This window comes from Nilaparvata lugens, chromosome 1, assembly GCF_014356525.2.
Source record: "Nilaparvata lugens isolate BPH chromosome 1, ASM1435652v1, whole genome shotgun sequence".
NCBI classification, from domain to species: Eukaryota; Metazoa; Arthropoda; class Insecta; order Hemiptera; family Delphacidae; genus Nilaparvata; species Nilaparvata lugens.
In genome coordinates, this window is record NC_052504.1 from 31,566,241 (window position 1) to 31,581,484 (window position 15,244).

Consider the following 15,244-nt stretch of genomic DNA (forward strand, 5'->3'; position numbering starts at 1 on the left):
TGTGTTTCTGTACCTTTTAAACTCTTCCTTTAATGTGAGATTTGATGGATCTTTTTTTAATTTTTTATAAATTATGTCTCTTTTCAAAATTGAATTAATAAGACCAGGTATTATCCATGGTTTCAGAGGTTTCTTTTTACGAGAGATGTGTTTTTCTATAGATGAGGATTCTATGTAATGAAATAATTTTGACACAAAACTATCAGTAAGTTCGTCGATGTTCAAATCATCAACAAATCGACTATTGTATAACCAAGACCAGTTTTCATTTAAAAGTTGTTCATTTAAGATCTTGTAGTCTATTTTTTTGGTTATAATTTTCTCATTCTCTTTTTTATTAGACTTTATTGCATTATTGTATCCCAAATGAATTGAAACAGAGAAATGATCTGTAATTGTAGTCTTAAGTATATTACCAATATTACGTCGAAATTTATTGTTAACTCTTTTAAAAAATATGTGATCCAAACAACTCTGTCCCCTGGTACTACCATTTATGATCATCTCAAATCCGTTACCATTTAATATACTCAAATAGTCTTGAACAAATTTATTTTCTTTATTAATGTCTATGTTTATATCTCCTGCTATACATACATCTATGCAGTGAGAAATATTTTTCACAAACTCTTCCAAGCTAATTAAGAAATCATTTACGTTACTATTAGGTGATCTATAAATTCCAACTATACGTAACAACGTGTTATCTATTTTTAAATCCAGACCTAAACAATTTGATTCATCTATTTTACAATCAATGACTTGAAATGAGATATCTTCTCTAACATAAATACAAATTCCATCACATTTATTCAAGGAACCAGGTTTATTTATTGCTTTGTAGCCATCCATGCTACAGCTAAAAGGCATTTCTTGCGTTATCCAAGTTTCTGATAAGATAAGAACATTAAATTTTGTTTTCATGTTATCAAGTATGTAGCAAAGTTCATTGTGGTTTCTATTCAAGCTTCTGACATTAGATGCAAACAAATTAAAGAAATTGAAAAAAGTAGAATGAGTTTCAATTGAATAATTCAGGTAATCCTCTATCTCATTCGTCTCTCCATTATAATCATCCAGTAACGCATACAAATCCTCTATCCTTGACATAAAAATAACTTGATCAGTAACAATCAGTACGAAAAAGAAAAGAAAAAAAAGAAATTATAATTTAAATTTAAAACGAGAAAAAAATTTTTCAGTCGCTAATAGATAACAGGAAAAGTTTTTCCTTTTTTCCTTTGCCCTACACTCACCGGCATTACTTATTAAGAACTATTTTCCGTATTCCATGATTTAAGTGGAACTAGCATTAGCCAATACCTAGCTGAACTCGCATTTATTTAAAATCTTTCAATGATATACGGTACTATAAAATAAATGTGACTCTGTTCATATTTTCTATTAACTCTATGGATTAATAAGAAACAAATAATAATTTGAAGTCTTATAAAAAAGCAGTTGAAGAGTTCATTTACCTTAAAAATGTGTAAGAGGCCATGAGAAAAAAACGAAATAGTTATTAATTATTATCGTCCAAGTCAGACTCACACTGTATCACTCTGGTCTCACCGCTCACCTTCATTATCTTGATGCGGCCAGCTCGATCCGCCCACACATACTTGATATCAGGATGACTGCGCTTGTAGGCCTTGCTCTTGGACAGTAGAATTCTTCTTTTTCGAGTGAGGGATAAGTTGATGAAGATTTTATTGTCGGAAGCCATACCCAGGTGCCTTACAGATAGGTCCTTTTTCGTCTTCTTGGCATCCAGAATTCTATGTAAATCGTCTCGATGTGTGAACTTTACCACGATATTTGATTTACCATCCGAGTTTCCTTTCGTTCGATGACACACGTCCATGCGTTCTTCACAAATTGGAACAGATAATGCACTTCCGAGTGAACAGATGATATTTTTTACATTTTCACCCTCAAATTCCGGTATTCCGAAAATCTCCAGTGTATTTCGATGTCCATACTGGTCGACGTCATCCACATGACTCTCCAGGATACACAACGATTTTTTTAGATTCACGTTCTCCGACTTCAACCGCTCCAATTCTTCCCCCTGTTCCTTCACAATATTAGATTGTTTCTTTAACTGATCTGACAAATTACTGATTTCCTGATGACAGAGTTCAATAGATTTACCTAGCTCTAGCTCAACGTTGTTTATAGTGTCCTTTATTTCCTTGGTGTATTTCGCGAGAAGTGATTCGACAATCTGTAATGTAAGAGGAGTTTCATCATTTACCGTACCGGATAAATTTAGGGGCGTATCTTCGGAACTCGATCGGCTCAAACGATGTTTCTTCAAGCACTCTACACAGGTCCACACCTGATTTTTTAAGAAATTAAGGTCATTTTTTGTTAAATTCACACAGCTTAGATGAAACAAGGACGTGCAAACACTACATACAATTCTTGACTGTTCACCCTCCTTTCGACTTACTGGTTTCGTACACGAGCCACAAGATGACATATTGATGTAGATTGTAAATTAATCACTCTAGATGAAAACTTTTACCGTTTTAAAAAAGTAAGAATTCGGTTTGAAATAACTTCACTTTCAATAATTATATTGGCATTGTAAGGAACAACTTCACCATTGTGAACTTATTTTCACGTAGATAACAGAATTATTGTGATATGGATGCTGTCTTTCAACTTATGATTATTGAACAGATACCTTCAGAGACTGTACAACTGTCAGATTGCTGTAGAGTTCTGCACAATCCATAAGTCACAACCATGTATAATCCGTATGTATCACAATATTGTACTGTTAAACTGTTCTACATTAAATTTTCAATTACTATGATTCATAAATTTAATTTTGTGAATACTCTGGAAACACAAATCAACATGACTATCGTGGAGTTAGATTCCGATTTTATTCGAAAGTATAGAATAAACTTGCTTCAATGAAAGAAACACAAGAATGATTTTTATTCTTTGGACGAACGTGTCCCAAATCTATATGATTCGAGTTCAGTACACCATGAAGATTTATAGTATGTATTCACATGTTATTATCACTGTGACGGTTCCACACTCCACAGCTCTATTATCTACAAGTCAGGGACTTATCATTCGATTAATTATCTTTAACCATTGGTATCGGATGAGATAGTCCTATTTTAAATTTATTTCTTTCGAAAAAAAACTTCTATCCATACTGTTAGTTTATTTTATGGGTATCTCCTTCGACGTTCAGTGAATAATTGTGTTAGCCAAAACATCATAATGATTTTCCAATGTTCTGTTTAGGAAGATATTTTGTACAGGCGAGAAAATAAATAACATTTCACTGGTGGAATGTTGTCATTAAAAACAAATTTTCCACTCCCAAGATCTCATTTTTTATTTTAATATGTTGTGTGAGCGTTGAGAAAGAAGAAAATCTTGCTGGTAATGATCGTTTTGGAGGAAAATGCTGCACTCTTTTCTTCTGTCAGGGTAGCTGAGTTAATTTAATATACTTTGGAGAACTGACTCCTGTTGGAGAGTCACCATTCTCCCATCTAATTCCTCCATTTATCTTGCCAGCCAGCCTTCGTCGTTGAGCCATTGAAGCACTCTGAATAATATAAATTAGTAAGACTGTTGTGGTTGAGCCATTGTTAGTCAGAACCTAAAAGGTCAGACAAATTTGAGTATTGGATTGTGAACCATTACTGGAATAATACTGACCAAAAAGAATAATAAGACGAATAAAGCCTGCTAAAAATGGCTGTTATTGAGGATGTTTCAATTTATAAAGAGACCTAAGAGAGATGAAAATGTATTTTGATGGTTTTACACAAATCCATTCTAAAACCTACTATGTTACCGACAATACATCATGCTTTCATCATATCATGTTAATAAAAAACAGAGATTCACCAGTACTGGACATATATCATACAAATCATAGTAAAAATGATCTATGCGTCAAAGCACATAAACAGTTTTAGCTAGTGAGTCAACTATTAAGGGTTATTTATCCCAATCAGAATCCAGTTCTCCTTGTAATGAAGATGAATACTTTTTTTCTCAATTGATTTTTTCTCACCTTCAGAATTGAATGGGCATCATTCCATCTTCCATAATTATAGGATGCCCTGAGTATTTTTTTGAGCTCTTCAAGAACACTTATCTGGAGAACAAGAGTGAAGAATTGAATATAAAAGTGGTCCCACTCCCATGTCACTAAAGATTTACTACTTGTGATCTATCTCAGTAGCTTCTTGTGCTCACTCTGATATATCAAATACGACAATCATAGAAATGATGAAGCTTTTCTAAAGGACTCAAACGCAATTGAATAATATAATTATTGTAAACTTGAATCAAATTAGGCTGCATTCTCCACATATATTTATTTCCATTATTTCTTTGATTACTTGAGGTCTAGTGAACAGTACAATAGTTCTCATTCGACTCTTATCAGCTTCGGTTTGCTCTTGTAGAGACAATGTTTATTCTCATTTTGTAAACCAATTTCCAAAAAAGTTATCATGATGGAACAGTGCAACAGACACACTTTTACGAGGGTATGCCCTCTCCGCTCTCTGGTGGTTGGTCGGCGAAACACCATCTCCCGAAGGAGCCAATAAAGAAGGATTCCAACCAGAATCCGTTTCCAGACCTGCATGCTCACTCTCATCAGGATATATATTCAATGGATAAATTCTTATCGCGAGCCCTTCTCTGCAAGTGGGTTTACTCTATTCACAAAGCTCAAGATTGCTTTTTTTCAAATGCATATGTACCATGCGTCTATTTATTTGTGAATTCTTCTTAACATTCACGCCTACCGACCTATTCTGTTTTATTCTCAGCTGAATCTTGTTATTTCTTCCATTCTCATTTTTTAATCCACTCTGGGCTATCTCTTGTTCTTCAATTGGTATTCAATTCAAGAACATATTCTTGGAACAATTATTGCACTGTTCAAGTTCGTTGACTGACTCATTCTCTCTTTTTGAGCCGGAAAAGGATATAGTCTAATATATATATATATATATATATATATATATATATATATATATATATATATATATGCATATTTATCAACAATGTAGGGAATATAATGGAAATAGATCATGATCTTATGAGAGAATTTCAATATATTGCACTTCAGGTTGGTATTAAACGTGAATCTAAAGGATAAATAATAGAATAATCATTTTTTTCTTTAAGCTCATTCGTTCGATTGGTTAGCAGCCCTCTATCCAAATCTATTCATCGATACTCTCTTCCATTGTTCATAGCTCATAGCACCCAGATCCTTCGTCATTTGTTTCTGATTCTGTGATTTGCTCATATTTAATATGGAATCTGATAAGATTATGTAGTGGATGCATCAGTTTTGCCAATTTTCAATTAAAAAATTCAATTATTCCATTTCGGAGTTATAACCTATAGTTCATCATAATATCCAAGCATTCAAATTGAAGGAGCTATAAAGCCCCATTTTTAATACAGAATAAATAAAAACCAGCACTTAATTAGTGAATTTATTGATTTTGAAATTCCTTCATTGTCCCATAAGTTAACATGACATGCAAAACTTACAAAATAATTAGCCCAAAGGTAAATTAACTTTTTGGTATCAGCAAGTACCTCTAGTAGAATCAACACACTCTAATCTTAACTTTAAAACATTATTGAATGATTAATTAGAAGAGAATTTGAGGTTTTAATGTTCTTAAATGAATGAGTCTTTCATTTTTAATAATACACGTAACAAACCAATATACAATAAAACTTATATTTTAAAGCCCTATAGATATTCGTATTCCCTTCGGAATAGTCATGGAGCTTGAGGGTACAAATAGAACAGGTCAACGTTTAGCTCTCAGTTTAGGCCGCGATCGACCTTCATAATTATTATAACACAAACGCATTGCAAAGCATTTGAATGAACAGATCAGGTCGCGATTCACCACGATTACATCCAAATGTTTCTATCATAGCCAGCTGATGAGTATAGTGGCAACCAATGTACCCAGAATGTATTCTAGGTACCTTGGTACCTAGTACAATCGAAAATGGATGCTACACCGCGGACCCAATCTTTCTGTTCGCACTTGCTACACGGAGCTGTGTAGGCAACCTGCCATACATCGATGCTTTTACATTTTTTCTTTACGCTACCCCATTATTCTTGTGAGCATCTTGAGTCTGAGGGAAAAGAAGTTGATAAACACATTTTATTGAATAGGGAATTATAATATTATGCCCTAAGGTGTTGGATGAATACATTTCATTCAATAGGGAATTACTGGTAGTTCTGTGAACAGTAGACCTCGCGCAATTATAAACCACAGTCTCCTCTAATACTGTCAGAGTAAATTTCTGTCCTGTCCTGTCGTGTCGGCGAGATAGGTATCGGTGTATAAACGACTAATGGCTGTTTGGGTTGTTGTATCGACAATACTAAGAATTTGATATAAACAGCTATGTACTGTTTGTATCATCAAAAGCTTACCGAGTTGAAAGCAGAGAAAATCAAGTTATCTCAGATAAATCTCAAGTTATCAATTGCATGCCTCACTGCATGCAATTAATAGTCCACACAGCATCTGTTTTTCTCTAAGTAACATTGAGATATTGAATTGCATGCGTCATTTCATGCAATCTATAATCCACTCGACAGCTGATTTATGATGAATAATTCTATAGTCTGATTTTTACTCTAATATTGGTGTATGAAGAAGGCTCCCTTTCCTTTTATTATCCTTGAAATGCAAAATTTCCAAAACCCTTGTATATACGTCGACGCGCAATTCAAAAAGGAACATAACTGTCAAATTTCATGAAAATCTATTACCGTGTTTCACCGTAAATGCGCAACATAAAACATAAAAACATAAAGAGAAATGCAAAGCCGTCAACTTGAATCTCAGACCTCACTTTGCTCGGTCAATTATCCTTGAAATGCGAAATTTCGAAAAACTTTGTACATACGTCGACGTGAAATTCAAAAAGGAACATATCTGTCAAATTTCATGGAAATCTATTGCTGCGTTTCGCCGCTAATTCGGAACATAAATATAAACATAAAGAGAAATGCAAAACCGTCGACTTGAATCTCAGACCTCACTTCGTTCGGTCAATAATATTATGCCCCAAGACGTTGAATAAACACATTTTATTGAATGGGAAATTATTATGCCCTAGTATATTTGAACTGGAATTTATTCAGTAATCAAATGAAAATTTTAAATTCAACTACAAATTGAAAAATGAAATCTCGAAATGCGGCCTTTTGAAACTATTCAAGAACCGTTTCTTTGTCTCCATCAACAGAAAAAGAGTAAAGAACAGAAAAATCTAACCCGATTTCTTTGTTGAGTGGTCTATTGTTTATAAATTAATTCATTTCCCCAGCAGCTATTCATTTCTATTCCCATTGAATTGCAGTCTTTATTACGTTGCCTCACGTGACGAAAGAACGCATGGTGATATTCTAATCCACGTCTGAGCACGAGATAATGAATAATAATGAGTGTGACAACAAAGGTGTCTCCACTAAACACAGATCTGATTGCTACCTAGCGGCCGAGAGCGGAAGTAGGGTCGATAGTCCCTCTGCTGGATAATAGAGAGCACGGCCTTGCGTTTTGTGACTCAGATATAATTTTGGGGTAATTACTATGGTAATGGGGAGCGCAGTAAGACCATTTTTATTCATCTTATTCCAATGGAGCTCATTTCATCTCCATAAATTTTGCTCAGTTTACATTATTCTCTCACTGTTTTCTTTAATTTTTTATGTGTCTCAACTCATCCAGAGTGAAAGTGACAAAAATATCGTAATAACACTCTTACAAAATTTATTTCTATGGAACTAGGAACCTGAAATTTGAATTACATTATATCATAAAACAGAGCCAGAAATGGAATAGTTGATATTTGAGAAGATAGAGTAATGAACATGGATTATAAACTCATCGTGTCATCCATCTTACACAGAAACTTGATAAGACGAATGAAAGTAAGTTGGTGATCGTTGAGAGCCTTGAGAATGAATTTTCACAGTCAAATTCATAATCTATTATAATAATTTCATATTATACGTGCAGTTCTCAGCATTCTTTATCATCCTATAAGATCAACATAAGCTCAATCGAGGAACCAAGTACCTCAGTTTTGATTGAAATATACCCTATAAATGATTTAACCTGGTAAATAAAAAATTAAAAACGTATTGTACATTTATTTTTTCATAATACTATAAACATTCACAGCATCTAATTAATGAGTGAGAGAGAATCAACAGGATAACCCAAAACTTTTTCTCCCCCTACTTTTGATGATAAAATAGGCTTATTGGTGATATAAGAACAGTTCTCACTATTAACACAAAAAACTTACAGTTTTAATATATGATATAATACGAAACATTTTGTACTGAAACTATTATAATCTATAAATGGTAAGCAGGCATAACACGTGCTCTGTGAGAGCAGAAATAGATTGAATTCATTTATATAGTTCAATGCTGATATTAACAACATACCGTGATAATTTACGATAGAAAAACTATTCGATTGGGCTTTTATCTTACGTGAATTTTGTATCAAAAATTGGAATTATTTGTTTCAATTATTGACATTATAATTGATTGGTAATTATTAGAAATAAAAAAAGGAGAATAACCATTCTCAGTGAATTGAGAATGTTTATGCACCATTTCAAGGTAACCAGTTCAGTAGTATATAATATATTTTATCATCATCATTCATAGAAACTTCTCCTCATCTGTGAAAAATAATTATGTTAATCTTGAGTTCCTTGAGTCATAATTCACCAGTTATGTTTCTTATACTATGTGGTAGAGGTCACAGAAGCGATTTGTTATGGATTATATAAAATTGATTTAACCTTTTCACAGGGTTCGGTCAGCGAACGTGTTTGATGGATGGTACTTGGTTCAGGCATCCTGACAGCAATAAAACCTGGTCGAATTATACGACCTGTGTTGATCTCGAGGACCTGGAGGTAATTCGAGGATCTTCATGAATAACCTCTATTCTCCCCTATGGAGAAATAGATTCATGAATGTTCTGTTTAGACATATTTTTCAGGTATTAGTGCAACACAATAAATTTTTACTACATCAACATTTACTGGTGAATTAAAGTTCAATTTCTAGAGACCATTTTTGTTTTCATACCAAATGATAAATATATTTGATAAAACTTGAAAATCTTCTAGAATTGTTGCTCATTAGGCTGATACCATGAAAAGTCAACCACTAATTCGTGGATGAAATCCATAATATATCTACCGTATCTGGAACTACTTGGATTTGAATTAAAAATAATATAGAGAAAAGGCGGGCATTTTATACATTTGGTATTGTCAATCAAAATTTTCAAGACGAAAATTTCGTCAATCGAATTTTCATTGAAAATTCGGATAATTAATTGAGTTACCACCCACGTTTGATGAATAATGAATGATTTGCTGGAGATTAAAAACTGGTTCTTATCAAAAAAATTCTTCTGTTTCAGCTGAGAAAACATGTGAATTTCATATATAAGACAGGATATTCAATATCTCTAGCAGCCTTGATCATATCCTTATTTATCTTCTTCTATTTTAAGTAAGTAATAGCAATCTCTAGAAAACTTGAATACCTCTCGTTCCCACATCGATTTTCCACTAGATGGATATTTCAAAACGCATGCATCATTATTACCCACGCTACTTCGGCAACCCACGTTCTATTCAAAGTAAAGTACCTTTATCAACGTTTAATATTAATGCGTTGAAATTGAAAGACAGGATCATACACGAGAATCAAAAATTATTACATATTATTATTTGCCAAATATCAAACTTTTAATCAGTTTTTTCGTGGAACCGGTACATTAATTAAAAAAACAGACATTATAAGTTCAAAGGGAGAACTATTTGCCACGTTGCATAATCAGAATTCATTTAGTAGGTCTATAATTACGACATTTGTGGTTCTCAGGAGGATTATGGGCTCATTAGAGTTTCAATTACGCAAAATGAAGCTTCATCCTACACATATTCGCTACAAAAACTGTACTAAGTTTTGCTTTGTAAAATATATGCACGTTTCACCTGTTGAAATTAGAGTGTGTCTCAAGACGTATTATTGTACATTTTCAATATGATATAATTACATTTGATTATTATAATTTGTCCTGGTACTAAACATATTGATCAATATTAAATTTCCATGTTAAAACACTTCATGATTGAACATTTTTCAAAGAAAGTCTGAAAAATACTTGTATAGTTTCTAATAAATCATTTCTCCAGTTCTCGATAACATCAATAGCTTGCACTTTGATTATTTGGAATGGAATTGACTGAGTGTTGGACGAAAAATGTTGTTGATCTAGTTTTCCCAACTTCAGTTCACTTTTTCTCAAGTTTTTTTTTCTAGTAACTGTGCTCCGAACTCTATTATTAATCTTGCTAGCGAAAAATTATTATTAGCCTGCGGGAGGAATGCCATTTCTATCAAGGTTGTATATACAATGATTATCCTTCTTGGAATTATCATTGAAACAAATAAAGCGGCAATGCATCAGTGGTCGGAGCGGTCTTAGGAGGATAAAGAAATATTTGATATTCATATTGAAAAAAAATGTATATCCTATTGAGGCAAACACCATTTCAAAGTCCAAATTCAAATCAGTTCTTTAAACTTAGTATGCGTATTATAGACATTTGTAATGATGTATTTTCCGTTTTTACTCAATTTGAATGAATCATGCAGTTTTCGAGTTCTCATTTCAGATCGTTGAGCTGCACACGCATTCAAATACACAAAAATCTGTTCCTATCTTTGACGATAAATAACTGTCTGTGGTTGATTTGGTATGAAGCGGTGGTCGATAATCTTCCAGTTCTGATGACAAACGGGGTGAGTTATGAGAGCTGCATAATGGAATTGATGATATAATCTTGTTCAAAAGAGAAAGTTTAATTTCAATATAATAGGATAATTAATAATAAATGTTCTTACACCTTGTACATGAGTACACAGTAGATTGTTTAGTTATAAAGGAGCCAGTCTCCTTCATGAGAAAATTATACAATAAATAAAACAATGAAGAAACACTATCACAAATGTTGGAATAGGAGAAATAAAACCAACTCAACTCATAAGAGCAATTAAAATTTTGTTTTTTTAATTTCACTGCTCAACTACAATTTTTTTAAATTTAAACTTGCAAAAAAACTTTCTCTTCACTTCAAAACGACCGGCTTCGGCTTTCTTATTTCAATCGAGTTTCTACTGAGTATCCCTATGAAAATAATTCAATTATATAATATGTGGTTCATTGAAATCGAAGAGGGGCAGTACATGGCATTGAATGCATAATTTATTATTAGAGGCTGGATGATACTTCATAAGCATAGATTGCTTTGATATATCCCAATGGACCCTGACTAACACCAAAATTGTTGATTGTGTTTGATAGAAATAATCTGAATTCAAGAGATTATCCAATATAAAAAATATTGATTATCGACATTTTTGTCATTTTTCGCATTTAATTATTTTTCAGCTGGGATGTCAAGCACTTCACCTACTCGTGCAGTACTTCCTGGTGGCAACCTACTTGTGGATGTTCTGTGAAGGACTCTATTTGCATACACTGCTTGTAGTCACATTTCTGACAGAGTCACGAGTGATGCCTCTTCTATATTTCATTGGCTGGGGAGTACCAGCAATTCTCGTGCTAATATATGCAGCAATGCGCTCGTCGCTCCGAGAGGAGAAATTGCAGTGAGTGCTAGCCAACATCAATTTCCCAAACACAGGACACAGTTTGTTGCTTCTATTCCATTATAAACAATCATTGTTTTCGGTGGAGTATTTTACCAACAGAGGAATTGTGACATTCCGTCCATCCTACTCAATGTACTTCTTGAAATTAACTTTATTTGATTCAAAGAGCTTGTTATTTTCATGATTATTCAATAGGAATTATTCGTATAAATAATAGAATAATTGTTGATTGTTATGAATAATAGGTGATATGAGATGATGCATGAATTCAAAATTATAGCAGATTTATATTGATAATAGGATGCTTGATATCAGAATCTTCAGTACGTTAACAATATTATTCCCGTAATTTGTGAAGATTATTGCAATATTGGAGATAGTAATAGTTGTTTAGGCTATGACAATGTTGTTTATACTTTTGTATGATCAACTTCATACTTCAAATTAATCATTACTCTCACATAAAATTCAAATTTCAAAGTAATCTATTACTTGGAAGAGAATAATCGATTTATTTGGCTAATAATTAATGCAGTAATTGAAATAAAATATTCTTATTCTTGGTAAATGCAGAATGAAGATGGAAAAGTCTACTAGCCTTGTTTAAAAACTGAGCTCTCTTCAAAAGGTAGGCTAGTAGATTTCCCCATAGAAACAACCCCCATTCTGCATTTACTTTTCAAGTTTCCTCAATACTGAGCTTCACAGTAGGCAGTAGGCCTATGCTAAGGAAGGTATTACAAAAATGTTTATTGCTGAAAATCTTAAATTCCCTGAAATTCTTGAAGATTTACAATAACTGTTATCATACTGCTCCCATCAACTTCATCAATAACTTATTGAGAAATTATGAAATTAATTTCCAGTTTTTTTTTAAATGTCAACATCCTCCATTCATTGTTATTCCATTGGAAAAATTATTTTTTGATTCCGTGGATGAATGAGAATAGATAGCCCCCAGTACTACCGATGATCAGTGATAATCGTTGATTACATACCGATGATCATCATTGATGATTTCTTGAGACTTCTGTATTTAACCACTCTACTATACTAAGCTATACTGAATGATAATATCATTTTGAATATTATCTGTACAGCTGTTGGATTCATGAGTCCCTCTACTCGTGGACATTGTCGGGACCAGTCTGCATCTCCATGTTGGCCAATCTCGTCTTCCTGATAAATATTGTACGTCTGCTGCTCACAAAATTACACACTGGACAACCTGTCAGTCCCAAAGCATCTTTTCAAGACCCACAGTCATCTGTCAGATTGAGAAGGTAATTTATCTGAGTGATCCAAGCGGGAAAAACTAAGAAAATGACTGGATGATATATTTTTTTTAGTCCCTGGTTGACCGGATTACCTCTTTGGATTACTCTTGAATAATCAAATTACGACATAGAAGTCTGATATTTATGAATAAAAGCTATCAGCTTCTACTCACATTCGTGGAGCGCTTTCGGAAGGACTGCTATGTCGTAATCTAATTGTTCAGAAGTGATTATTAACAAGCAAGCAGGTTGTAATGGAAACAAACATTGAAGACTCTTTGAATTGTTTTTCTGTGATAATATTCAGCTATTCATATTTTTCACTATTATATCATGAATAGAATAAACCTTGCCGTTTGTTAGCCTATATTATTTTTTTCATTTCTTCCATTCTCAAAGATAGTGGATAAAAAGACAAACCGATATGATGTTCAATCCATTCAAAATTATGAGACTGATACAATGTAACCTCCAAACTCAAATAGACTGTGCTCCATTACTCTAATCGAATGTGCTCTCCACAACATGAATTCCAATCATCCATACCAATGAGTAGCGCAAATTCATTGATAGATCAATTTTTTCCTGATTTACCAAGGTAACAAAAAAATATTTTCAGAAAATCATGTGATGGAACAAGAAATACATCTCAAGAGTTTATAATATTGTGAATGAAGGAACTTAACCTTCAAGATAATGGATTCATTATCTCAATCACATCAAAACAATCACCAATAACCACGATAAAATTACTGTTTCTGGAATTTAAATTTCCACTCATTCATTTATATGTGCCAAGTAGAATTCTAAGTCAGTAATAGCGGTTCACGCATCGTATCATTCAACAAGAAATCTGCTGAGGATGTGAACCAAGACCAGTGTATTACTGTCGACTTGTGTCTCTTGAGGGGAATTAGAACCATGAGACTATTCCCACAAACCCGGAAAAGCACTTTCACCAACAAATAAACACAAACTCAGCAGTTTGGTCAATATTCACACAAGAGCTCTACTAGTCAGAATCTGAAGCGTTCTACTCTACATGACTATGTACTAAGTTGGAGTATGCAATCAGTATTGTGTATATTGTTGAGTTCAATTAAATGAAGAGAACTCTGTATCAGCAAAGATCTTTTCCACTTGGGATCTCAAATAAGAATAAATATACAAATAATATTTTTCATCTTCGGTAGAGAAAGTATAATAGGTATAATAAGGTAATGTTGAAAATGACATTAGTAGCCGAAACATATCAAAAGGGTACTCAGATTTATATTTTTATTTATAGGTAAAATATGTACACGTGTACATTTCATGGAATACTATATAGAATAAACTTCTATATGTATTCTTCAAGAGAGTGATCAATCATAAGTATGGACCTACTTAATTATTGTATCACAATGACTTTCTTCATATATTAACATACATAATCGATATTCGTAGGTGGATTTAGCTATCACTGATTCAAGATATTTGCTAGTTATACACCTCCAATAAGTATAATATCATATTCTATTCAATATTAAGGTATTTAATTCACAGTATTTCGAACTCTTTCCGTCAACTTGAGAAATGCTACTTATTTGCAGAAGAAACACTGTACTGAGTCAGACTGGTGTGATGTCGGGAAGAACGAGGAAAGCAGTGAGAGCGACATTTATTCTGATACCGCTTCTAGGACTCCAATACATTCTGATGCCATTCAGACCGCAGCAGGGAGCAGCTTGGGAGCCAGCATACCAGATCATTTCAGCCGTTGTTACATCTTACCAGGTTTGTGTAACCAAATTGATGATTCCAAAATTCAATTAAGTCGATCAAAAGTTTCGCATAAAAATTCAATCATTCAGATTTTATAAGAGATCTGTAATAGAATTGGACTCAACACGAGCTTTATTCGACATTAAATATGTGTCTTAGTAACAGAGATAACAGATTATAGATATTACAGCTGTTTTATCATCACAATCTTCCCCCCTTAATATCAATCGGCACTCGTGGGGTATGGGGCGAGCTGGCGAAGAGAGACTGTCGATTCTCTGCCGTCGTTGTGACGAACAAACGCATATTCAGGGTTATTCTCGATTAATTCAACTTTTTCAACTTGTGATTCTTGTTTTGAGTTTTTTGTCATCTTCTTCAACCATACTGGTCCAGGTGTCAATAGCCAGGTTGGTAATGGTTTTCCATT

General features: G+C 33.3%; 1 protein-coding gene across 4 annotated transcripts in view; it reads left to right on the top strand.

Moving 5' to 3' along the window:
• The window catches only part of LOC111064302 (calcitonin gene-related peptide type 1 receptor), a 99,486-nt gene that overhangs the window by 70,491 nt on the left and 13,751 nt on the right, over positions 1 to 15,244 (top strand). For all 4 annotated transcript variants that reach the window (XM_039425663.1, XM_039425658.1, XM_039425669.1 and 1 more), the window contains exons 4-9: positions 8,888 to 8,994; positions 9,510 to 9,601; positions 10,774 to 10,900; positions 11,550 to 11,770; positions 12,874 to 13,056; positions 14,643 to 14,826. In XM_039425663.1, coding sequence (XP_039281597.1) covers positions 8,888 to 8,994; positions 9,510 to 9,601; positions 10,774 to 10,900; positions 11,550 to 11,770; positions 12,874 to 13,056; positions 14,643 to 14,826 — 914 coding nt within the window. The remainder of the gene's footprint in view (positions 1 to 8,887; positions 8,995 to 9,509; positions 9,602 to 10,773; positions 10,901 to 11,549; positions 11,771 to 12,873; positions 13,057 to 14,642; positions 14,827 to 15,244) is intronic.